This window comes from Camelus ferus, chromosome 30 (genome assembly GCF_009834535.1).
Source record: "Camelus ferus isolate YT-003-E chromosome 30, BCGSAC_Cfer_1.0, whole genome shotgun sequence".
In the NCBI taxonomy this organism is placed as follows: domain Eukaryota; kingdom Metazoa; phylum Chordata; class Mammalia; order Artiodactyla; family Camelidae; genus Camelus; species Camelus ferus.
Genome location: NC_045725.1, coordinates 18,101,827 through 18,128,884, shown reverse-complemented (window position 1 = coordinate 18,128,884; position 27,058 = coordinate 18,101,827). Strand labels below are relative to the sequence as shown.

At 36.4% G+C, this 27,058-nt stretch overlaps 1 protein-coding gene across 1 annotated transcript in view; it reads right to left on the bottom strand.

Annotated features, from left to right (window-relative positions):
* The window catches only part of DCC (DCC netrin 1 receptor), a 986,493-nt gene that overhangs the window by 500,074 nt on the left and 459,361 nt on the right, over positions 1–27,058 (bottom strand). Inside the window, exons 3-5 of the mRNA XM_014557664.2 lie at positions 19,213–19,497; positions 4,206–4,356; positions 2,824–2,960 (exon numbers count right to left, since the gene is read on the bottom strand). Coding sequence (XP_014413150.1) covers positions 2,824–2,960; positions 4,206–4,356; positions 19,213–19,497 — 573 coding nt within the window. The remainder of the gene's footprint in view (positions 1–2,823; positions 2,961–4,205; positions 4,357–19,212; positions 19,498–27,058) is intronic.

Below are 27,058 nucleotides of genomic sequence, written 5' to 3'. Positions count from 1 at the left end.
TAATCCTGTATTATATAGATTTCTCCAACAGGTTTACTGATTATGGTACTTTGTTTTAATTTTTTAACTTAAATGCTTTAAATTATATCTAACATACATTTACTCTGAAACTCTTAAGGAAGACCACAGCACTTCTCTTTATCTTGTTGTATATAAAATTATATCCTAATTGAGAAGTCTGTTAGTTTATGCAGGTTCACAGTCAAAGCCAGTCTAAGGGTAAGAAAGGATCACGAGTCGAAAGGCAAAACAGGAGTCTGATAAATGCATGATTAAAGCTTATAAGCACAAGCTTGGATTTCTTGTGGGATTTTATCTTATGACGAACTTAAATTATGCTTAAATTCTTAAAAGAGATGAAAAGTAAATTTGAATAACACTGAGAATAAAATTATTTTGTCCTTATAAAAAAAGTAATAAATTCTGTTTTCCATATAAACTCAGTCTTGCAGGATGAGCTTAACTTTATATCAGAATAGTCAAAGACTGAATCAAAGATCTTATATCAACACTTATTTTAAAGCCTGGGTAAAATACGTAAAGGAGCATTACAACCACATCCCAAATTAAACCATGCCTTCTACAGTAGTTATAAATCATATTAAGTCTGTGGAAAATCCTTAAAATGTATATCCAGTTATCAAGAGAATTCAGGAAAAAAAGAAAGAAAGAAAACCGAGATAGAAACACAGCTCTATATTTAAAATTTAATAATGTTTCTAACTTACCTATTCAACATATAATCTGTAACTAGATTTTTAGAAATAGGATGGTTCATTTAGAATAAAAATGGAAGTCTAAAGGCAACAAATCCAGCAGCCATAAAGAAAGACTTGGTACCCCATATAAAATTTAAAACCAAACCAAACCAAAATCAAAACAACAACAACAAAATACACACACACAGAGCATACAGAGCATAATTACTACTCTTTCTATATAAAGAGTTCTGGCAAATCAACAAAATAAAGATGAATATTTCAATAAATGTATAAAGATCAAAAAGACTGAAAGTCAGTCACAAAACAGAAAATACCAATGTCCAGTAACCATAAAAATAATCTGAACGTAGTAGGGATGCAAAATAGAACAAAGAGACTCAATTTTATAAAATTATTAGATACACATATAATGGAAAAATGTACTCTTTTGTGAGGGGCAATTTTTTTGCAATGCTGGTGAGAACATCAACTTTTCTTTGGCACTTTCCTTTAGGATATAAGCAAAGAAATGATGAAGATATAAGAATAATCAGCTCAGTGTTTGCCTTTTCTAAAACTAAAATTTGGAAACAAAATTAATGCTCAGCAATCAAGAACTGGAGAATATGCAGCTGTGCACAGGAACACACAGAGGAAGATGCCCTGAATGTCACTGTGTGCACATATGTGTATGTCCATACATATATTTCTTGACTAGTTTATCCTCAGGAATCAGAATTTATATACATTTGACTTTAGATATCAATGAAGCATTACATGTCTAAACATGTGCATTAATTTGGTATAAGATTTGACCTCAGGTATTTGCAATTAGAGGTTTACTTATGATCGCTATAAATTCTAGCTCATCCCATAACCCCATTTGTCTTATGATCAGTAACACACATTACAGGATAATTTCTACAGTAGTTGTTTGGCCTTACTGTACAAATAATGTCACAAATGTGAAAGCTCTTCGTTTCGCCAAAAAACTACCATATAAAATAAGAGTAAATTAAATTGTTGCCATTTTAAATATAGCTGATTTTAGTTAGAATAATGCTACTTCTAAAACCAAAGAATTAGGGCCCTTTGTCTATCTTAGTTTAATATTTATGACTTGATCAAAGAACAACTTCATTGCCTCACCCATCATATATGTGATTACCCTGTGTGCAGATGAAAGCATTTTCTGAATAAACTTTAAAGCCAAATGCAAACTTTAAAGCAAAACAGATAGTATAATAATATTAAGATATAGGTTAGCAGATATAATCAGTATACTGTAGCTTTTCATTTCTACTGAGTAATTTTTAAAGAGCCAATGATTTTTCCCAGATCATGCTTTAAAAGGTAGAAAAGTTTTATCCCAGAGGAAAAAATTCAAAGACTGGTAAACAACTTTTTGTTGTTGTTACAGGAAAAAGCAATCAAAATTCAAAATGTTAAGGCATTTTCTCCAAACTACATATTTTGTTTGATTTTGTAACTATCACATATAAGAATTATTTGTTTGCAATGATACATGCTGACCTTGTCTATCTAAATTTAATGAGCCTACCCGTGCCTCTTAAATGTATTTAAATTAGATTCTTGCTATGCAAGTTTTCTTTAGATGTGTTTGATTTTAACAGTTCACTTTCAACATAATATCTACAGTATTTACCTATTAACTAAACAATTTTACCAGCCCATCTAAATTTAACGTCAGAAGCCCTGCCGTCTCAGATGACATCTAACTTTTCTATTCAACTACATATTGTTTTGTACAATGTCTCTCATTCAATTTCTTCATTTATTTCCCCCAGATAGTTTGGAACATCTCATTTGCTATTTAACATTTTTGTTAAATAATAATATTTGATAGGTTTCAGTTACATACCTGGAATAATTAGACCAAAGAGTGATGTATCTGGATTTTAATCGACAAGCAAGTGTTCAGACACTGCATTTAACCCCTGTGCAACTAATCAACACAGAGCAAGGGTGGATGCGGATTACTGGGGCTTTGCAATCTCACACTGATAAACACAGGAAGCAATTCGGGAGATAAGCGTTTAAAGTGGCACAATAATGTATTTTGAAGGATACAATGTAAACTCATCTCAAGTCATTAACTTACCCAAGACTGTGAGCTCGGCAGAGGCACTGACATTCTCATTTTTATATGTGACAACACAGGTGTAAGTTCCACTGTCATCATCTGTCACATTGGAGATGAGTAAGTTGCTTCCACCCAATAAAGAATACTTTCTGGACCTGTAAGACAGAAGATGTATGAAATTAGAGCACAGGTTAACATGTATCTATCAGGCAAAATATTCAAAGGTTTAAATGAACTCCATAAAAACCCGAATTTTAAAATTGTGAGGGGGAAAAAAAAAGCAATTTCATGGCAGCTTGTTAACATGGCATTTATTGATCAAAAAATCCCTTCAAGATAAACCACTCCCATTAGAAGACTGTGTGCTGTGATCAAAGAAATGAAGTAGATTACTTGGAGCTAATGTTAATACTAAAAAGAATCTTAGAGATCACCTGGTTCAATTCTCCCTTTTTGGGTTTGAGAACCACACATCCAGAGAAGTGATTCCCCACAGGGGAAGTCAGTGTCCTGTGTCCTGACATCCAATTTAGTCATCTTTGTACAAAGTCCCATTTCCTACTGCACCGTGCATGCTCAGCTATATTAAGAGAACACATCCTCACATGCTGAAGCTGAAGCCGCCTTTCTTGCATGCTTTAATATTCTTAGAAGTATTGTGATACCAGGCCATGTATGTTGTTATGTAAATAAATATTTAAGGTAGCTGAAATTTAAAGATTAACTTATTGCCTACGACCCTATCTCACCATAGAATATAAATGTGTTAAAAAGAAGCACACCAGACCTCAAAATCAATGAAATTAATTTCTTAAGTGAAATCCCATCCATTTTAACCAAACTGTTTCAGACTAAGTGTTCCATTCTATTAAGAGTTTATTTTCTAACTATGCCAGTAATATATATCAATGTCCGGTAATTTAAAGTCATCCAAGTTCTTCTGTCTTTATCTTTAGTATTTGTTACAGCTGGGATGGTGAGAGATATAACTGGAACTAAAAAAAAAAAAAAAAAAAAAATTACAGACCCTATAATGACATGCTATCTATCTGAATTCAGAAAATTTTGGTTTCTTAAGACATATTTCACTCTCTGTATCACTTCAGTAGGATGAGATCATCCAAAGTATCTTTGCTGAAGGCTCTTTGAGAAAGATCATCTCAAGGGCAACCCTGGCTTTCTAAATTTTTTTTTCTGCAGAATTTAATCTCATGGACTTTGACTGTTTCCCATTCCTTTATTCCAGTGGATAAACATCTTTCATATACTGTCTAACACCAAGGAATGTGGGAAGAACATTCAATTATTATCAAAAACCCTAATATTTCTAGGTGCTGGTATCAAATTTGAGAAAGAAAACAGTAGCAATATACTTCATTAAAGTCCTAAGTTTATAATACCTGAGTTGGATGACTTCCTCTCCTCGTAACCATGTAAAACTCGGGGGAGGATAGCCAGAAACACAACATTCCAGGATAGCATCTTTTCCTTCAATGGCTACTACATTTGATGGTCTTTGCAAAAAATATAGCTGTCTATGCAGTCCTGGATCTGTAGGGGAAGAAAAAAAAAACATAGGATCACATTTTTTAGTAAAAACGTTGCAAAGAAAAATGCTGTAGCTGGAACCATTTTTTTTTTACCCAATAAGACACTATGATAAAGAGGGAAGAAAAAAATGGAAAGGTGCCAATGAAACAGACTTATGAAACAGATTCCTAGAAGACATTTTCCAAGCCTAGTTTCTAAGATTCTAGGATTATAATATTATATTCTTAGCTGCTGATGACGTCATGGTATAAGGCGAAGGGAAAAATGCTGAGACGGTAAGTCACTCATGCGCACATTGTTAACTTAACATCCTTAAAGAACAAGACGAGATAACAGTGCCATTTCTAAATGATATCACCCAAAGTTTTTTTTTTGATATTTTCAATTTGCATGTCACTAATATCTATTTCACTTCCTTCTGCTTTGTTTACTGCTTCAGGGGTTTGGGAAGTAAGAGTTTAAAAAAGCATGTTAGAATTGTGTTAAACAACATACAAGTACTGAATAGGCTATAGACGTTACTGAGAAAACACCTGTTATCTTCAAAACAAGAGTTCAGCTGAAGTTTGTTTTTTATAATAATAAATTTGGCTGTTTCTAAGCCTCTGTTTAGTTTTTAACAATTTTCTCAAAAATATGTTTGTCCCTGAAACTGAGACTCTGGATAAATAAGGAGCATCCTTCTACCTCATTCAGTGCTTTCAGCGCTTCTGTCTATAAAGCAGCGTTCATTTTTACTAGCAGGCAACTCTAGCAGTGTCTTACTCAGCCTAAAGACTCACCGTAGACCTCATATGATCCAAAAGTGCTAAGATTATATCAGGTGGAATAAGCAAAAAAAAAAAAAAAAAAAAAGCAATCCAAAGCACAGGGTTCCACACTGTGAAGAGAAAATTCCATAAGAGTTAAGCGCTTCTCTTCCACCCACCATATAAACCCTACTCCTACTGCGTGGGACACGCCTACAGCAGCCTTAAGGTGCAATGGGCTTGGAGGAAATCTCCGCAGTCACGTACTGTCCTCTGACCTGAGCTGCCTAAATTTCTACAACTCAAATTCATTCATTTAAGACAAAATGCTGTATTTCCAGGTCCCCATTAAAACCCACATCCCTCTATGAATGCTTACTCCAGGCTTAATAAATTAAATGAAATTAGTCTATGATCTTTCATTTTGCAAACTCAAAGCAAAATCTTGAAGCAAAGGAAATGAGACAACAAAATCTAAAAACCAAAATTGGGGTGGATGAAGAAATGCCAAGGGAAGGTAAATCTAACTGGGTCGTACTGTCGGTCGTGGATGATGAGAAAGTGAAGTGGGAGGGGATCTGTTAATACTGCCGTTCATCTTCCCTGACCTGACCCAACTCCACACAGGCTGATCACAGATTAGTAAAAGAACATCAATTCTTTTCAATATCTTGTAGAAACCTATAATGAAAAAGCATCCGAAAATGAATATATGTATGTTTATGTATGACTGAAACATTATGCTGTACACCAGAAAGTGACACAACATTGTAGACTGACTACTACATTTCAATTAAAAAATAATTTTAAAAGAAATTTAAAAAAGAACACCAATTCTCTAGTTAATAGTTGAGAGAGTAATTGTCATCTAAAGTAATCTGTGTGAAGAAAGAGGAATTCACACTTTCTCAGGCTTCTCATATCTGTTTCTGGTTGTTACAGCAACAAAAATAAATACTCCTCACAATGAAAATATTGACAGGATTCTCAAAATGTGTTAATCCTCATTAAACCAATATTGTAGATAAAATATCTCAAAACTTTTCAAAATTGCTGGTTGCATGTTTAATTTCCCTGCTTGAAAATGACTTCTCAAACCAAATGAAAATGTTTTGAAGGGAAATACTGCTTAAAACCAAAATTCCTGAAATGGACAGGTTCAGAAAATGTGCGTTTATAAATAGCCATCTTTCTGATGGAGGTCTAGCCATGGGAATGCTTGAGTTTCACTCCCTGTTTCTCCACAGAAATGTTTCCACTACATACACTGCATACTAGTACACTATTATAGTTGACTGTATGCTACACTGCTCTTCACAGACAACATCATAGAACACCTACATAGTTTTATCTTCCAGCTAAAAGAAAATTTACCTGGGTTCCATGTGCAGTATTATTTATTTATCCACAAAAGAGCCAAAATTTCACCTCAGTTAGATTTTCTTTTATCAGAAGCAAAATCAGGCAACACAAAAATGGTTACTTTAAAAAAATTGTCATTTATATATTTTATTTTAATTTACTAAAAAAGGGAACAAATAGTACAGGAAGTTCCCGCATACTAGATCCCCACTCTGACATAGTTTTTCCCGTTACTAACATCTTACATGAGTGTGGTACCTTTTCTGAAATATCATATAGTTGGAATTATACAGAATGTCGACTTTCCCTATTGGTTTCTTTCACCTACCAGTATGCATTTGGGGTTCCTCCACGTCCCTTTGTGGTTTGATAGCTTATTTTTATTGCTGGATATTTTTCCACTATACAGATGTACCACAGTTTGTTCATTCATTCACCTAGTTAGAGATACCTTGATTGCTTCCTATTTTTAGAGACTATGAACAAATCTGCTATAAATGTCCATGTGCAGATTTTTGTCTGGACATAACTTTACAACTTAATTTGGCAAACACCTTGGAACACTATTAGTAGATTGTATGGCAGAACTACGTTTATCTAAGAAACTCCCCAACTGTCTCCCCAAATGGCTCTGCAATTTTACATTCCCACCAGCAATGAGTAAGAGTTCCTGTTGCTCATTCTCCTATGCATTTGTTACGGTCATTTTTTGGATTTTAGCCCTTTTAATAGATGTTCAGTGGGATCTTATAGTTGTTTTAACTTGCAATTCCCCAGTGACAAGTGATATTGAGCACATTTCATATGCTTAGTTTCTACCCATCTCTCTCAGGTGCCTATGAAGATCTTTTGCCTATTTATTAATTGGTTTGTTTTCTTATTGTTGAATTTCAAGCATTCGTTGTATATTTTGGATACAAGTTCTTTATCCAGATGTGTGCTTTGCAGATACTTTCTCAGTTTGTGGCTTGTTATTCTCTTAACATTCCTCTTAACGTTGTCTTTTGCAGAGCAGAAAGTACCAATTTTCATAAAGCCCAACTTAATTTCTTCTTTCATGGATAATTTTACAGGTGTTGTACCTAAAAATTCATTGTCAAACTTAAGATCACCTAGATTTTCTCCTGTGTTATCTTCTGGAAGCTTTTATAGTTTCATGGCTTATGCTTAGGTCTATTATACATTTTGAGTTATTTTTGTGAAAGATACCAGGTTTGTGTCTACTATTTTTTTTCCTTTTTTGCATGTAAGTATCCAATTGTTCCAGCACCATTTGTTGAAAAGACTATCCTTTTTCCATTGACCTGGTTGTTCCTTTGTCAGAGATCGGATGACTATACTTCTGTGGGTCTACTTCTGAGAGCTCTGCTTTGTTCCATTTATCTATTTCTCTATTATTTTGACAACATAACACAATCTTGACTATTGCAGCTTTATCACGAGTCTTGATGCCAGGAAATGTACATCCTCTCACTTTCCTCTTTAGACTGTGTTCACTGTGCTGACTCTTCTGTTCACAGATATTTTAGAACTATTTACTGACATATACAAAATAACTTGCTGGGATTTTTGTCTTCATCTTAAAATGTCAGTTCAGGCATCACTGGGCTCATATTGCCACAAAAGAACCATCTACTATTTTCAGACAGAATATACATCCAGATTACTTCAATCTCCATGTGGCCCACTTCAGCTATGTTTATTATCTTTGTGGCTCTGCTAGACACTGGAGCCTGATCATATGTGTGACCCTAATCATACGGAAGAAAACGTTAATTTTTGGCAGAGATGTTTGGTTCCATTTCTCTGAAGATATTTCTCTGTAATTATCTAATCTAATACATTCTAATATTATGGACGTTTCCCCCAAGAGTTAATAGCAATGGTCTTTAATAGTAAATAGTTCATATGTTTCACACTTGTGATAGATTAAACATGATCACAAATTGTTTGAGCTCCTCCAATCCTGAGTTGAGGGTGCATTTCCCTATGATATGAATCTGGCCTGGCCCTGGATCTTGTTTTTGACCAACAGGTCACAGTGGGAGTTAGACTGTATGAGTTCTGGAGACAAGACTGCAAGAGGCCTTACAAGTTTCTGCCACGGCTCTTTCTGAAAGGACCACGTCAGTGTAGCCAGTGGGAGGATGAGAAGGCACGTGGAGGATAACCGAGTTCCCAGCCAAAAACCTGCACCAACTGACAGACACGTGAATGAGGCCATCTTATTAAGCCTTTCACCTCAGCCAAATGTGCCCTACTGAGCCAGAGTGAAACCCGCAGAGGCACAGCTGAGATCCACCACAGAATTACAAGAGATAATAAATTATTTCAAGTCACTGCATTTTGGAGTGATTTGTTATACAGCAATGGACACCTGAAATCTACACGAGGAACTGGAAACAAACCCATCCCAGCAATTTAAAATGCCAAGTAAACTCTGGTTGTTGTTTTTAGTTTGACTTTGGTTTCTGTTCTTGTACTAGTATGTTGATTCTGACTATTTAAAGAGTCATTATTAAAGTCAATTTGTGCCTTACTTTTCTCCTTTAAGATGTGATTTTTTTTTTAGAAGAATGTCAAGAAAATGCATTTAAGTTTTAAAATTGAGAGGATAGAGATACAATTGCCAAGGTTTATCTTTGATAAAATTGTGGGTGATCTTTATTTTCATCTTTGGATTTTTCTGTATTTTCTAAATTTTTTTAATAAAGAACATACATTAATCTTAGAGTAAGGAGTTATTTTGAACTCTGGAGTTGCAAAGTAGATGGGAACTGTATGAGGAGTAAAGAAGTTAAAACAGGTAATAACTAAAACACAGGGTAAATATCTAAGAGCAAATGAAAGTTTTCCCCTCTAGGCTCCATAATAATAGGGATGAAAAAGCCCATGGAGGAGTGAACTTAAAATTCTAGGTCATGACTTTTGTTGACTACGTTGACTTTAATTGAATCACGATGGAATTAGTAATTATTTATAAAATTCATTTTTGTTCTTGCTATATGGGCACTGATTATTCAGACCTAAGTGGAGTTATCCGGTTAATAGAATATGAAAAAAATGCCATAAAATTAATAAATATTATTGCAATGCAGGAAATGGCACAGAATACCAGTTTGAAATGTTCTATTTCACACATGGGTGATGAGTATATACACGGCCATCTTATATTCACTTTTCAAACTGACATATGTTTTATATACTTTTATGTATCTAATACATTGTAAAATGAAAAACGGGAGAGAAATGCAAGGGTGGATTCTAGAAAACAGATGGAAACAGCTTTAAAATCAAAGCAGAAATTTTTTTTTTCTTTTAATGTGAAAATTTTACATTAAAAATTTCAAAAGCAGACCTCTTTAGTATGACGCTCATGGAAGTGAATGCACAAAGTTACACAGGCATGTTTTCTAACTTAATTACAAGCAGTCATGATTTGCTTGGACTAAAACCCAGTTTAGCTTTTTCCTGTTGGGAGGCAAATATTAGCCTGATTCTCTGATCTGATCTCATTGTCATTCTGGTGGAGGTACAGCTAATCATTCTCTGAGAGCAAGAGGGTGGTACGTAAATAAAGGGAAAACAGTCATTACAGTGATGCTGATCTCTGATACACAGAGACTGCAGTAAATCGTAGAATCACCTTCTAGCAACATGCTGCCTTTGCTTATGCCTTTCCCTCGTGCCTTTGTTCCTTCTTTCCTTCCCTCTTCCCTCCCTTTATAACTTAAATAGAAAATTTGGCCCACTTTGGCTTAATCTATTATCCGAGTTAGAGAAAACGGATCTACAATCATCAGGAAAATGACTAATAATGTAAACAGTGGACTTCAATCTGGTCTCAGGGACCATTTGTAAGCTTAAAAATGATGGAGGCACCCAAAGCGCTTTTGTTTATGTAGGTTATAGCTATAAATAGTTACCACACTAAACATCAAAACAGAGATTAAAATATTTACTTATTAAATATGTATTCACATCTCACAAAAAAAAAAAACTTCTTTAAATTACTTTCCAGGACAAAATTATCAGTGAGAAAAGTGGTGGTACTTTATGTTTCTGTAAAATTTTAATAAGTGGTTTAAAGGAAAATAACTAGATTGTTGCGTTACTTTCTGCATTCACATTGTTCTGATATGTTGATTTGGTTGAATTACATGAATATAATCTGACTTCAAATAGATATGCAGTTGGAAGAGGGAGCGTATTTTAATAGACTTTTCAGATTACTGTAGATTTTATCCTTTAACACTACACCAAAACTCAATAGGCAGTTCCCTGAAAGTTGTAATGTGAAATCTGACACTCTATCAATAAACATTTTGTGCTGTGTTATATAAAAATCCATTGGTCTGTCTTGCATTTTGAATGTAACTTTTGCCCATGCTTGATTCTGTCACATCAATCAACGGTCATTTGGAATGGTACACTGAATTAGACAGATCTTCCAAATGTTGACACATTTCACTGAAGTATCAAAAAATCTCATTTGTTACTATCACCACCAATCCTATCAGAAAGGCCTTTTCATGTTGCAAAGCTGTCAAGATCCCAGTGGCAGATACAAGTTTTCCAAATTTCTAATTTTAACTTAAAGGCTTGAAGTGCATCTTTGGCAGCAAACGCTATTTTCCTTGAACTGACTCATTCTGTTCAATTTTTTTTTTTTTCAGAAAATGTCTAACTAGTACTCAAGTCTGAATAGCTACAGCTTTTCTGTTGATTGTCTTTTCAAATATGTTCCATAAAAAAAAAAGTAGCTAATTCATCTTGAAACTCAGATGAATACAGAAGTGTTTATCCCTCAAAAAACACTGTACTTTGATATCCCTGAAGTGCATTTCCCATTCTGACACGCACAACACTAAAAAGATAAGCATTTAAGTATTGAGATTAAATAAAACTAATATTTTTCACCGTTTCATCAAAGACTTTCTTAGGTTAACATAGTAAAAAAAAAAAAACAAAAAAAAAAAAACCCCCTAGTATTATTATTAAAATAAATTTGACCTCACAGATCTCCTGAAACTATCTCAGGAAATACCAAGGGTTTGTGGACTGTACTTTGAAGAACTGATGTAGCCACAGTCTCAAGAAATTAGCCTGTCTTCTGAGACATTCAAGAAGCCCATTTCATTTCCTTTCAATATGGGAAAAGTTTTCTATGTTTCAGGTGGAGGCAAATAAATTGACAAAATAAATACACTTCCTCCTCGTCATCATCATAATTTTGCACTAAAGAGTGCAGTGTAAAACTTAAAATATTTCCTGTCACTGTCTTTCAGCAATAGACTATTTTGCAAGTTAAAAAGTATCGTGGATCATATAAAATGACACATTTAACCTACACTTCACATTTAGAAATAAGAACTCAACTATCTTCAGGGCTTGTGCCCTAAACAGACATAAAGAATGTGTACTAGTGAAAGTGGAAAGAGTATTTTCCATTTAAAGATATTTTTTAAATGTTTCTATTAAACCTTATACTGGCCAAATTCATTAAGTCTTCAAGACAAGCTAGAAACTAAATTTGACTCTGCATTCACAGGTTTTCCCAAATGGCTTGGGGCCATCTAATTTTGTCTTCCTTCATGATACATGATCAGGTTGAACATATGTATCATTCAACCTGAGGTATGTTTCAAAACGAAAGGTAACTATAATTATTCTAGGGCATCAGGTGTGACTGGGACCATCCTGGCAAACTGGAATATATTCTTACTCTGTAATGATGATGATTTTTTTTTAATGGGGCCTCAACTACTATTTAGAAATAAACATTAAACTTACATGGCAGCATCTAAAGAATAACTGAAGAACAGAGAAATTTAGTTAGGGACTGTTGGCATCTACGTCAGCAAGAAAAAAAATACTGGTTTTCACTACTTAGTAACTGACTTCCTCGAAATAACTGGTACTTGCTTTTAATTTTTGTGCTTTCTGAATGCAAAACCTTTTTTTCTCATTGTAAACTCTTTTTCTTTATTAAATTCTTGCCCCCCCCCCCAAATCCTGCCTCAACAGAATAGCAAACACATTTCCAATTGGAAATAAAGGGCACTGCAGGCTACCATGGAATACTCTCTTTCATTTCTTCCCAGGCATAAAGTTACAAGTTAATTTAACTTCACAGAGCTTCCTCTATCTGGATCCTCAGTTTCAAGCTAACTACTGTTCACCTGCTGGCTCCTTACTCATCTGCCATCTAGTTCTGTTTTTGGAATTTCAGCAGGCGCCATGGGTCTTCAAACACAAGTAGGTACCATAATACGTGCCCTGAGCAAGAAATTCCATGAAACACCTTCTAATTCTCTGTTTAGAGTGTCTTTTATTAAAAACCAGCCTGATCTGCACTAATCATAGGAATCAAAATTTATTTAATAAAAAAAAAAAAAATCTCCATCTGGCTAAAAGCCAAGGATCTTCAAACAAAAGGGAGAAGGGAGCCATTTCTCAAAAGCTCTCTGATTCTGACTTTCCTTCCTCATTTACACCAATTCAGTACTAAAAATGGCACTCCCTCTCTGCAAATATTCCTACATCTGTTCATATTTCCTCTTTCCTTCTCCATGTACACACACACATTGCTATTTGTAGTTCGAGCTTGGAGGAAGAAAGGCAGCATCTATTCTTATCATTGGCATGTGGCTGTATTCCTTCTGTCTCACAGGCAAATTTTGAGTCTATCAGTTTCATTTTATAGCAGATCTAAAGGAAGTGATTTTTCTTTTATAGAATGATTTTTTTAAATTTTACAGCTGACACTAGAATCCCAGAAAACAAATGTTACCATTATGATGTGTCAAAGTTAGTTTAGGGAACCCAGAAATCTTTATCATTTATATAAATGCATAAAACAGCATTAAAAACTTTCCAGAAAAGTAATGGATTTGTTATTCTAACTCTCACTTTTTGATAAAGAACCAAAAGTAGTCCAAATTATTCCTATTTGGCCAATGTTGAATCAATAAAGTCATGCCCATAACTCATGACTAAATGTCTTTTTTTTCATGCTCCAGGAATAAATTAATGTCAAACAGGACAAGAAAAGGAAGTTATACCAGTCTTTGAATTAATTTTTGTGACTTCTGCACGCATAGGTTATGACTTTGGCTTCCACATACCCTTCGAGAAAGTCTCTTATTTGTGTGTGTCAGGGAAGACTACCTTGGCCCTTCAGTCACCCCCACCCAGGGCTGCTGCTAAGTGTCACATTCCTAGTAAATGCAGAGCTGACCATATGTCAGCCCTAGACTCTTGAAGAAAGACAGACTCTCTCCTTTTCAAGAAAGATTTACTCCTCCATGTGGAGAACACTTTCAAGCATACTGTTTCTGCTTTTGCCATTACATGAAAAACAGCAACATTTTAGGGAATCAAATTAAGAGTAGACAGTATAGCCAATATGTAACACTAATCAAAGTCAAAGATGAACAGATAAAAATTATGACATTAGAATAATTGACATGGCAAGAAAACGTAATAGACTTCCCAGTATTCCAACAACTTTCAACTTGGAATCCTGAACCTGTGTTGATAACCCTCAAAATAGCACTGGGAGGTGAAGACTTACCTAACAAATATTATCTATGTCCTGTTTTCCATATCCATAGTAAATCAGGTTAGGCTTACTATCATATGAGACTTTGTTGCATCTGAATGGGATTTCATCAACTTCATGGGAAAACACTGGTTATCTCAGTTATCTTCCATTGGTTAAAAGACCTCATCTATAATAACAAATTCATATAATAATGAATCATAATATAGCATCATTGTCTACTGGCTTCTGTGCTCTACTCAGCTCAGGTTCCCAAAAAGGACAAGGTAAAGTTATCATCTGTGGGGAGTGGGGGCAAATCATGACATGAACTTGGGTCTGGTCACTGTCTGGTCGGTCAGCTGTATACAATAAAAAGTATCATGTCTGCTTTTGGTCTGCTTCTTGTGACAATATAAACTGACTTAAAACTATTTTCTTAATTAACGCAAAGGTAGGACAATCTCATGTTTTATGAGATTGATTTTTGACCCTTAATTTTTGTGTTTCAGCACAGCCTTATGTTTTTTTAATAATGAGAATTTGTCTAGCAAATTTCTACTCTTAAACGCTACAATTATAAAGGCAGAGTTGAGGACGAATGTGGATAAAATAACAAAACAGATCCTTGGGAAAGACTGATCTAGTCCAAGCTCTTGACACATAAGGAAACTAAGGATTTTAAAGGATTAGGAGAATTGGTACCGGCTAATAAAGAGCAAATAATAAGAAGTCTTATTATGTGCTAACTCTTATTTCTAAGCCAGTGCCCCTTGCAATATTTCACATAGCCAGAGAAATGATGTTGATGGAAAGGTAAGGGTGCAAATCATGCATCATTGAGTTACTAGAGGGGAAACAATAGCAGGTTACTGTGACTTCTAACAGATGTGAAAAGGAAATGCAGAAAGTAGAAAGCACTATACGCGTTAAGTAGAACAAAACATACTTAATTAACTACTGGTAGGTACATGCAATTAACAACCAATAAGTAAATGAGTGATTAGCTATCTGGAATCAAAGTTAGATAACTTATCAGAACAATAATCTTGACATGAGAATCAAAATCTTTAAAACTGGAATTTCTAAAATGCAAAAGTAATTATGAGAGTCACTAAAAACTTAGCAATTTCAGGCACTGTACTGGGCCTATAAAATTGAAACCTCATAAGCACCCTATGAAACTAGATATGTTTATCTCAATTTATCTTTCCCTGCCCTTATGTTGGTCATATGGCTACATGAATTAACTGTCTGGCTCAATGGTAAATTTCAAAATAAAGACTGTCTTCTTTGTTTTCCTCAACAGATCATTACTCTGTAGAAAATATAAAAATAAATGATAGCAAAATATAATTAATTTCAAAATATATGTAATATTTAGTCAAATTAAAAATTTAATGCACCCATTGGTTAATAATAAATTCCTAGTGATTAACAAAGTTCTGAAGCTATTTTAAAATCCTCAAACATATACAATTTTCATTTTAAATAATATGCATTTGGAATAGTTTCTATTAAAATTTATTTCAACAGAAATAAATATTTAGAGAAAAATCATTCAAAAGATGTTTTAGTCCAATTTATTCCATTAAAAGCAAATGTCTTTAATTACACAGATATTTAGTTCAAGTCTATCCAGGACCCAGAGTCATCCAATTATCGTTAAATGAATGAACAACAGATTCAATTACCAATTGATCAATTCAATTAGGCCATTAAGATAACTGAAATCAGAGTTCCAGTGGATAGGCCAGTTATTTTAGTCAACCTAGTGCCCAAAGCAGATTTATAATTCAGCAAGTCAATCTACTGTTTGGCACTCAGACATGATGAGGACTGAATAAAGTGGCCCCGACAATCACGATGGCCGCTTCAATCCCTCCTGCAATGCCCAACACATACAATGAGACATCTTAAAACACCTCAACTCTTACTGAGTGTTTTGTTTTTTTTTTAATCCTTTACAATAATTTAATACTAACTGTGTTAAGAGTGCACAATTTCTCATAATTTAACTTCTGTCTTAAAACATGAAATCAACAAATTAGTTACAAATTTTTCTACCTTTGAGTGAAACAAATAATTATTCATTATTCTGGAAAATATACAATGTTATGGGAAAATCTCTTCTAAAAAAATCACAATTGATTTTGAACACAGTAACACCACCACTCTGCTCCTAAGCACAGTGAACAGGGCCACTGCCTAGTTTCTACCAAGCCTGGACTCCATCCCCTCCCTCTTAGGTTTTACATCTGATTTGGTCTGTCTCCAAGATTCATGCTTAATATCTCCCTACCCATCTTCATCTCTGAGTCCCTTTGATACCATTGCAGTAGCAATTTTGATCAACCCTCTCTCGGATGAACGCTGTACATTCTACCCCATCTTTCTTCCTTCAGTTTCTCTTCCTTACCTCCAGTTACTCCTCCAACATTTCCTGTGCCCTCTGACCCAGTTAACCAGCCTGTGTGCAGTTTCCCTGGAAAGCTGTTCCCTCTCTTTTCTCTGTATTTCGCTGCTGCAACTCTTTCCCCCTGGTGCACTGAGTTACTACTTGTTCTTCAAGACCGGCACATCAGGGTTTCTCTTATGTCAAGTAATGGCATTCTGTGTTTCTTTTTTCACAGCACAAACCAACCACTTGCTTTATCTATTTGTCCCACTAGTCCAGAATTTTGGGGGGCACAGTTTTCCAACTTTGTATTCCTAGCAACCAGTGTGAAGGCAGGTACAGAAGATTCACCCAAAAGTTTGTTGAATAGGGTATTTATTTAGTGAACAGACTGAAATTGCTTGCTGAAAAGCAGCCATTTCAAAATAAAATATTTGGGTCTTAAAATCTGAATTTAAGAGATCTCAGTTACTTGGTGATATTAGAACCCCTAAGACGTAGAAATGGCAACTTCAAATGTTTTCTACAAACTTGAATAAGGACATCAAATTATTTAGATAACTCTCTACACACACATACACACAAACTGAAGTACAATCTTTATGAACTGTGGTAAAAACAAGTGTTGAACAGAGTGGTAAAACTTCAAATTAGCATTTATGTTTTAAAGTAAAGCAAAAATAGGTAAGTTCATCAATCAACATGATACTTAAATGATCACGGGAAAATGTATATTTTTAAAGAGTGGTAACCACACATGTACCACGTTAAAGCTTCTAAGTCACATTAATAACGTGATGGGTTTCTACTTTAACTTGAGTCTATCTTACACAATTAAATGTGTTAGAATAGAGGATGGGCAACATATGTATACAATTATTTCTTCAGTTGCTACTTATAGAAAGTGGAAACTGATTCAGAAAGGATTAGCATGATTTTTAAAATGAGAATATTATAAATGGCAATTAAAAGAAGCTGGGCTTCAGCATTTATTCATTTTCCTGCTTGTTGTGGGTTTGTGAATTTGACCCCTAAACCAGCTTGCAAACTTGGGGATAAATGGGTAACACATGCTCCTCCAGCAGGTCCTCTATGTGGTCAACAGCATACAAGACAGGCTCCGTCAAATGTGGTTAAGTGTGTGTTTATCACCTTGGCTCATAATTTCTTTCTGAAGTTTATATTTGAATTCATGGAACTTGGAGAAAAATTCTCATCAGATGTAATGATTTCAAAACAGTGTCAGTTTTCAGTCAGGTAAGAAATACCCACCCACCTCCAAAGGACACCAACATATTCTTGATTTAACCCAAGGTAACAGTATAAAATTTGGCTCTCAATAAATCTCCATGGATTACAATGCAAATGTGTTTCACAAGGTGAACACATAAATGTAAAAGGTGATTTGATGATTATGTCTGTCTTTCAAAAGTTTCCATTTCGGATTTAATATTTAATTAGTCCAGCTTTATCCCTTAATACCACAGGGAAACAGCCTTTTCGGTCATATTAAGATAGTCAAACATATTCTTGCCCATTTTCTATGTGGCTTACTCGGGCTTCTCATCTGATTGACTCAAATGCATTATTAAGGGTATGTGAATATAAATATTTAAAAATTGTGTGTAATGGCAACCTAAACTAAATAAATGCATGGTATGTGTTCGGAATAAACGCTGCATTTGCATTTATCACTGTCTGAAGGATGGAAGGCAGTAGTGTCGCTGATGGTTATTGGCACAGTTAAGTCAGTATCCCCGTGACTAACAGAGGAGAGAACCTATGAAAGAGTTAGAAGAGGTTTTAGAGATGTCCTCACTAAAGGCTCTAGAAACTTGCAATCAAATTGCCAGTCTGCATTTAGAGAGACTTGGGAATGTGACCCTCTATCCCACCTAGCTGTGGGGCTTGTGATAATTACATTCAGGATGTGGGGACAAAAGCCAACATCAGGGGGGCTTTGACAGGGAGCTGTCACAATTACTCAAGTGTTTCCTTCTTTGTGATTCTCACAAATGAGTCTAAGTAAAAACTATAAGTGGAACTAAATGAGAAAGTAGCTATTACACAGACCCGAGGGAGTAGCAGTTATTGGAAGGGATCTTAGAAAACATCCATTCCAACCTCTGACTATTTAGGAGAGGAAAACAAGCCCAGCATCTTAGAGATTTGCCAGGGACGAGAAAGGGAGACAAGAGATGGAGAGAAACAACCTTCCTCGTCACATCAATCACACTTTATCGCAATTCCTTGCATGTCCCCGTTCACCCAGGGTTCTAATAAGCCAGGCTCTGTGTCAGTCTTAGTCATTGCTGTGTCCCTAGTACTTAGCACAACACTTCTCAGAAAGAACGGATGAGTAAATGCATGTTCAACATTAACCTGGGGAAGGCTCCTAACCTTGCTAAGCCTCAATGTCATCCTCTAAAAACAGAGATAATAATAACTACCTAGTAGACTGTTAACAGAGGAAAATTAAATAACATCAAACTGTTTAGCAATGGGCTTTGCACAAAGAAGCGCTCATTAACAAACAGAATGAGTGAACAAATGAGTGAAGCCAAATATAAGGAAAATACCTGTTTATCCAGAAAGTTCAACTGCAAGACATGGAAACATAAGAGATGCTTTTGGCATACCTTCAGAAAATGGTTCAGTTAGCAAAGAAGAAAAAACTATAAAACTAAACCCAACAAACAGTACAGAACTTAAAAAAAAAATTTGTTAAAGGAAAAATTGCTCAAAACTTGTTCCAATTATATTCTAGAGACTAATTCTGATAAGAATAAAGAGCATTGCAATACCTGACAAGAGTCTGACTTCCGCCTCGTTGCCTGTTCTCGAGCTGGCTGGGTTCCGGGCTACGCAACGGTAGATTCCAGTGTCTCCCGGCTGGAGTCTGCTGATCTGCAAGGCTCCGGAGGGCAGGACCACCAGGCGGGAGTCACCCGGGACGGGAGTCAGGTCTTGCTGGTTTTTCTGCCAGTGTATTGTTGGCATCGGCTCCCCAATGACTTCACACTTGAGAAGCACTGTGTCGCCCATGAAGGCAGTGACAGATTCTGTCTGGGAGAGGAACCTCAGGGGTCCTGGGGAAACACCAAGAAGGAAGAATAAATCTTACCGATGAGGCACAATAATCACCCAATAAAACAATCACACCTCTGTTCCTTCCTAGAAACTTGAATTTTACAACATATTTTCTCAAAATCCATCTCATGTGCTCTTCACATTTTACTACACCATGTGTCTAGCCCTACAGTAGTTTCTGTGACTAGAAAATGATAAAGATGTTGCCATTAATCTCTAGAAGCTTATTCTTTTGTTATTATTGGTGAATAAAACAGCCTTGTAAAATAACCAAAGCAGACAGGGTCATCCTAATTTTACACATGAGGAAATGGAGGCTCAGAGAAGAGAAATGCCACATACATTCACACAGTCACCCTGCAAAGAGACCTGGGGTTCTTCTGAATCCTCATCCTCTGAATGCCTTTACTGTTACCTGACTTTGGACAAAGGACTATGAAGTTACGGGAATTTACACAGGACTGGTCATATGGCATAACCTAGGACAATTTCAAAAACGTTGGGTCATATTAACCACCAATTATAGAAACAGAGAACAATGTTTCATGGGTTGACTGCTTAAGGTAAATAATCATCAGTGTTTACCAGTCATGGCTGTGGTGGAGTGAAAAAATGCTTAAGTTGAAATTAGACTAGCATGTGTTTCTAGTCTGGCTGGGCTACCTACTCTGTGTGAGCCCTTTGGTAACTTGTTTCATTTCTTTGGGCTATAAAATGGGATAGCAGTGAACTCAACTCATCCAACTGCTATGATACTCATTTGAAATAACATGTTAAAAAAAAAAGTGTAGATATGGATGATTAAGCAAAGGTAGGGGGAAAAGAAAAGGCAAAAATAAACTGGCCATCACTGAGCATCAACATGGTGAGAGAGAAGCCTCCTCCATCATGATGTACATGAGAAGGGGAGAAAATACCTGGATCCTGCTCTCTTGAACCCCCTTTTATGAACAGATCACTATCTGTGACCCTAATGCTTTGACCTTAAAAACTATTTTTATGATTACATACATATTTGACTGAATGATGTCATCTTTGATAGATCATTGGCAATTTTACATTCTAGAGTTAATTCAATTAACTATTTTAAATTTCTTGATTCATGTTCTATTCATCAGTTATATTCCAATATTTCTATTTTCATTTTAATTTTACTGGACTTGGTTCCACTGCACGTGCATTTCACAATAAAATTAGATTCATTCATCAGTTTGGGGTTCACATCAAGTTTTTCTGATCACATATGCATGGCTGTGATTTTTATTTTAGACAGTTATTTTAAATGGGTCAAAATTTGTTAGGTCTTCGTTAAAAGCTTGTCAAGAAATTTTCTATCACTATTTAGTCAACAACAAATGTCTAATATGTTCAGTTTTAACCAGTGTTAGTTTTATATTGTCTATTTCAAATATAATTTTCATTACAACCTGATAAAAACTCTGCTAGAGTGCAAAGGGAAAAGACAAAATGGCATAGGTTAAAACATCATAATTTAATACAGGAGACAGAAATGCTGTAGAGAAGTCTTATACCCTAGGTTAAGGTAGCATTTCATATCCCTTTCAGGGATTAACCTTTGAGCCACAAGATAACTGAACCTATGAAATAGGAAATTACATCAACATCGCCTACAGAATAGGTACAAGCTGCCAAAGATGTTATACCACTCATTAAAGCCACACTCACATAAGCAGACCTACAGACTTGGAGATGCAACATTACGGGTGTTCTTTAGTAAGAACGATTACTTCTAGACCATGCAGAAACATTAATTTATCCTACATTAATTTATCAATTGAAATTCATCCTACGCACGGGTACTAAAATTACTCATCTGGAATCTGGAGCCATGGAGCTGTTTGTCTCAATGATACAGACGTATCCACAGGAAGAGCCAACCCCATGCCTAATTTTATCCTTCTCATTTAGTTAACTGGAACTAATCTGAAACTGTGTTGGACCTACTATAGCATGAAGACCAAAAGGAATTGGTTAACTTGCGCCCTAGCTCACTGTTCAAAGTCTGATTTCCAGGCTGTTTGTACTGTGCAGTCTTGAGCCTGTATGAAAGAAGGCATGTTAATCTACCAGTGATTGGCTTCAGCATGGGTTTAAAGCATGTACTTGGACAGAGTGGTTTATATACACTACACAAGGCAAATCTGTAAGGAGTAGTGCCCAGATGCTGTGACGGTTACACAAGGGCAAGAGATTTTCAAATACACATCTTACTTGTTTACTTAATAGTTTTCTTCTTGGTCTTCATCCCTAGCAATTTATCCTGTAGTTAAGGAAATACAGTTGGGGATAATTCACCCCCACACACAAGTTACACATTTTCTACAAAGTAGGGTAAGAATAAAATGTTTGTGATAGGTAGATACAATATCTGGATACTTTTATATAATCAGACATATGGTCCTGTGTAAGTTACATGCATTGGGTGAAATTCTAAACATGTATTTCACATCTGAATGTCTGTGGCGTTCAACAAAATTAACTTGCAGAGTTCTAGAGCACAGACTAAAATACAAAATGAAAGAGTAATTCATACTGATATTCAACAGTTGGTTCCTTTATACAAACTTCATCTAACTGGAAGAATCACAGACGAGGCATGAGACTGTCTATTAATATAATTAGGCTTAATGGAATTGGCCACTGTTCCACGTTCTTATTCAGTACACCCTCCACAGTCATTTCAGATCTTAATAAATGAGAGTCATAATTGCCTCCTACTTAAAATTCAATGATGCAATGTTTGAAAACCTCAAATAGGTGATTATTTGACATAGTGACAAATTATAAACATAACTTGCAGCTTTTTAAAGTATCATTGTCTCCATGTTACAGATGGAACCAGAACAGGAACAAAACTCCTTCAAATGTTTACATTATGTATGATTGTTTAAAAAAAGTTTGCATACTGAATTATACATCTTAAAATAGCCTATTTCCCCAATCTAAGTGAAAATGTCCCAAAAGGAGTTTCTTTTATATAACAGTACCTCCCCACTAAACTCCCGAGTGTCAGCCCAACTGGTAAACTCTGTTGTTTAGTAAGTACATTCTGCCCTAGATTGAATTCTTACAAACTTCAGCCTGAAGTACTGCACTACTAAAAATAGTACACAGACCTATTTTTGTTGTCTTCATAAAGGCTTTTCACTGTTAGCCTCAGGGAAAGGCTGTGTCCAAGAATGAATTGTAGCTAAGGTTCCTACCGTCACAGTTAGCCTGGCCCGGGATTCTAAGACAGCTTTAAATCTAAGAACACTTGGACTTGCTGGGAGTGCCCCATCCCAGTTAATTTTCAGGTTTGAATGCCACCTGCACTTTGGGGCATTAACAAGGACCACAGCCACTTAGTGATCAGTTTGAGGCGGGAAGCCCCATAAAAAGACCAGCAGGACCCCTAGGCAGGGCCGCTGCTCTCCTCTTAGCACCGTCCGGTTCCCTGGCCCAGAGGTTCTATCTCACTTTTTGCCCCTAACGCGGCTAACTTACACCTAGAATTCTATTAGTTCCCTGAGCTCACTTCTGATTGGTTATTTCCTTCACTCCTGATTGGTTATTATTCTCACTTCTGATTGGTCCACTTCCCTAACTTCTGATTGGTCCATTTGTACTACTTCATTTGCATGGAGTTCACTCCTGATTGGTCTATTTCTACAAAGCTTGTTCCTGGTTGGTCAACTTCTGTTGTACTTTATTTGCATATGATGTTGCAAAGTGTAAAACTGGCAGCCTATAAAAGGCCTGTGTAAACCTACAGACAGGGTCCAGAGCTTGAAGTGTTAACTCCTATGGCCCACTGGCGTAATAAACCTGAGTTCTCCAACTCTCTGAGTGCTGCTTGGTCTCTCGCCCGGATCCAGGTTGCTGTCACAACTGAGCTGTAACACCAAGCTGTAACACATTTTTCCGTAACAAGTTCAGGAACCGCAGTAAGGAAAGAACACATTGCTTTACAGATGGAAAAGTCAGGCATTTATATATGGGAACTTCATTTCATCTCCTGTCCTAGAAGTAACATGGGCACTTGTAACTCAGGTTTTATAAGCCACTAATAGTAAGAGCACCCAGGCTTCAGCATCAGAAATTTTACTGGTACCAACTAGTCACAGTTGTACAGGAAGCACTAAGTGTCGTTAGTAAGAGATACACAGTCATTATGAGAGTACCGTGGAGACACGGGTTTCACCCTGTTTATTTTGATTTCTGTAAAGGATCCTTCCTCATTCCCTAGTACTAACTTTAACAATAAAAGGAGTCATTAAGTGCCTGCTTCCATAAGTTACTTTGTTAAATGTGGCCCAAGGCCTGTTAAACAGCCATAACAACAATTCTTTCCTAGAACATTTACCAACTATACTATCTGGCATTTGAATATCTGGGATGAAAGAGTGCCAGCCAACGAAGTATCAGAATTCTCACTTCCTCAGAGGGCACCCCCCAGCCCGGACAGAACCACTTATTCCTACACGTCTCCTCTGCAACACTTAGTCCAATTACAGTCAATTAACCGCAGAATTAATTTAATAGCCATCTTCCCGGTCAATCTGCAAATTCCACAAAAGCAGAGCTAATTCTATTCTATTCTGTACTCTGAGCACTTAACCCAGTGTGCAGCATAGAACCATCCATCAAATATTTGTTGAACGAAAAATGATGTATTCGTGGTCAGGTAATTAATTTAGGCAAATAACCCAGGCTCTTATACATTGGGAAATCTAAGAAGAAGCGCATAAAGAGAGCGAGAAGACAAGGATTTCTTCAAAGAAAGTGAAAAAGAGCTGAGGCTAATAAACAGAATGAACCCATACAGTCTTTCATTTGAAAAGATTGGAGGGGGGTGGAGGGGGAAAGCTATGTCTAGAGCATCCGCCAAGTGTTTTATCTGTGCCCCGTAAGTTGAAACTGTAGAACAATGATATACATTTTGAATGAGATTTCCCCATTCTCCCTTCATATCACTGTCCCCATAAACAAAGTTATCAGTGATCTCAGGCCCAGCCCCGCCTCCCCAGCTGGGACAGCCTGGGCAGTGGCTGCAGCCATCAATCAGGCTCTGGCCAATACATATTTTTTCAAGAGCTAGGCACAACCCAACTGTTGGCTATCACCGGGGCAGCAGAAATGTTAATAGCAGAAGCAGCAAACATTTTTCATTTGGGCTTATCCTTTGTGATGCTAAAAAAAAAAAAAGGAAAAAATGAGGTAAAAAAATCACCATGGCAATGAATGAAGAGCCATGAAATCTGAAATCTGCAGGGACATCATAAAGGTATTAGGCTCTCAGAATTAAAATAATGAGAACAGTGGTCTCTCGGCATCCTTGCATCCATGCATACACGCGCCACGCAGACCAGGAGAAACCTTTCCATCAGACCCAGAGGGTCAGAAAGTTTGAATATCTTACACATGAACTCTCATTCCTTTAATTCGAAGCTACTTTGCATTTTAAGCAAAAGTGGAAATAAAGCATTTCATAGTCCATGTTTATGCCAAGACTCTCCTCCCACTGGGAGGCCTCACCTCCACCCCTGACACCCCCAGACTGGGCCTACTCCTTCTTTCAAATTCTAATCTCAAAATGGCACATTCTTCTGATTTGCCCTCTGGCCTCTTTGGTAGACTATCGGGATCTCCATCTCCTCCAACGGGAGGTCTCATTATTAAGTAATTAAAGTTCATTTAATAAAAACAGACTTACCAATCGGGGGACAGACCTTGGGGTTGGAAACATGTCTCGCTTTTAAATATTCAGCAAAGTGGTAATATTCTCGTACTGCCCGAGGAGAGCTGCTGTAAATGCTTTGTTTGCTTCAAATTAAAACCTCACAGCTCCATCCCCTTCAAAGGGAGACCTTGTTTGGCCCCTTTTAATTTTCAAATTAGCCCAGGGGAAGAGAACAGAGGTAATCAGAGGAGAAGTTTTCTAGATTTGGTTGCTTTTCAGCAGCCAGGAGACCAATAAAGGATTCTTGGAATTTATTATAAGCATATTTCTGTCTGTATATCCCTTTGGGGATTATCATTCCCCTTTATTTTTTTTTTTGCCCAGGTTTTGGTTTCTGTTTTAGCATCTTCATTTTCACTGATAAAGTTACCGACTTCTAGGTGGTTGGCTGAAGGGCAGTGGCTGGAACACGGCACTGCCAAACAAGTCTAGACAGTGTGTCTGGTGGGTGCCGGCCAGCGGATAAACTTCTAAGAAACTCATTCAGTGGGTGATCTTATAAGAAACATCCATGTGGCCAATTAGTTGAACCTCAGAAGGATATAGAAGATGAAGTCCGAAAGGGAAAGAAAACTGTGTAGGCAAATGACCCAGTCACTGTGTCCACCCAGCACTGCAAGTTTAGCAGCACATAATGAACTCATTTCCTGAGCAAAAAATAGCCAAGGAGAAACATCATCAAGAAGCCTTTCTCGGAATCACCTGTGTGGTTTGTTCAATCTAAATGCTCTAAAGGGCTGATGTTCTCCCAGATCTCCGAAAATTGATGATGCGTTAAGACTTGGAACCAAAAGGTCATTTGAGGATTCTCGTAATCTGGGAGTGATCAAAAGCCAGTTTGAATGCTGGTCTATCATAACCTCCCTAAGTAACCTTACTAGATTCTTGGCGTGCAAAGCCATGGAGCAATTCAGGATTCTCCAAATCATCCTCGGTAGCCAACATGACACCTTTCTAAGAATTGGAGAAGGGTGAAGAAAGGAGTTTTTAAAAGATACTCCATAGATAACAAATCCAGAGCAAGATTCCAGGCCCCACTCAACTTAGCCCAGGAGACACTTCTCAGATATGATCTACACCCATGTACCAACAGCTCTGCACCTCTTGACTTCACTGTCAGCATCAGTCAAGCATAATTCGGCCTGGACCATCCATGTTGTTTGTTAATTCCAGGGTCAACAGGGGGCAGATCTGGGAAGCATTTTTCTGCATAGCATTTCAATAGCTTTTTTCCCCCATCCTTCTGAGCTATTATAGAATATTATATATTATATACTATGTATTTCCCAACACAAGATGAAATAATGAAGAGGGCTTTACCACCAATTCCTCCAACTCACGTGCCACTGTCTTCCTGGATATAGATCCTTTGTAAAATCCAATCCAAGGATATGGAGCATCAATGTTATTATTGTGGACAAAGGTTAAAATAGAATCCCTCTTACAGGAAGAGGAGGATGGCACCCCTGTAGAGTGGCAGCTACATTTCCCCCTTGCTATGTTGCCATCTCTTCAGTGACTGAAACTGGTCCCTCCCCTGTACACATGTATTAAGCCCAGTGGAAACTCATTCTTGGAATGCAGACCAGTTAGGAGCTGTTTGCTTCTTTTACTTTACTGTAAGATTTTCTACAAAAATTCTTTAAGGGACAAACTTCTAATGCAGAAAAATGTTCATTAGGAATCAAAAACTGGAAATATAAGCAAGAATAATATAGTACTTTAGCCTACTAAGGTTGCAAAGATTTCAAAACAGCAATTAACAGTGACTCAGAAAGCGTAAGTCGATACCCTACCTTTGAAAAGTGATTTGTCAC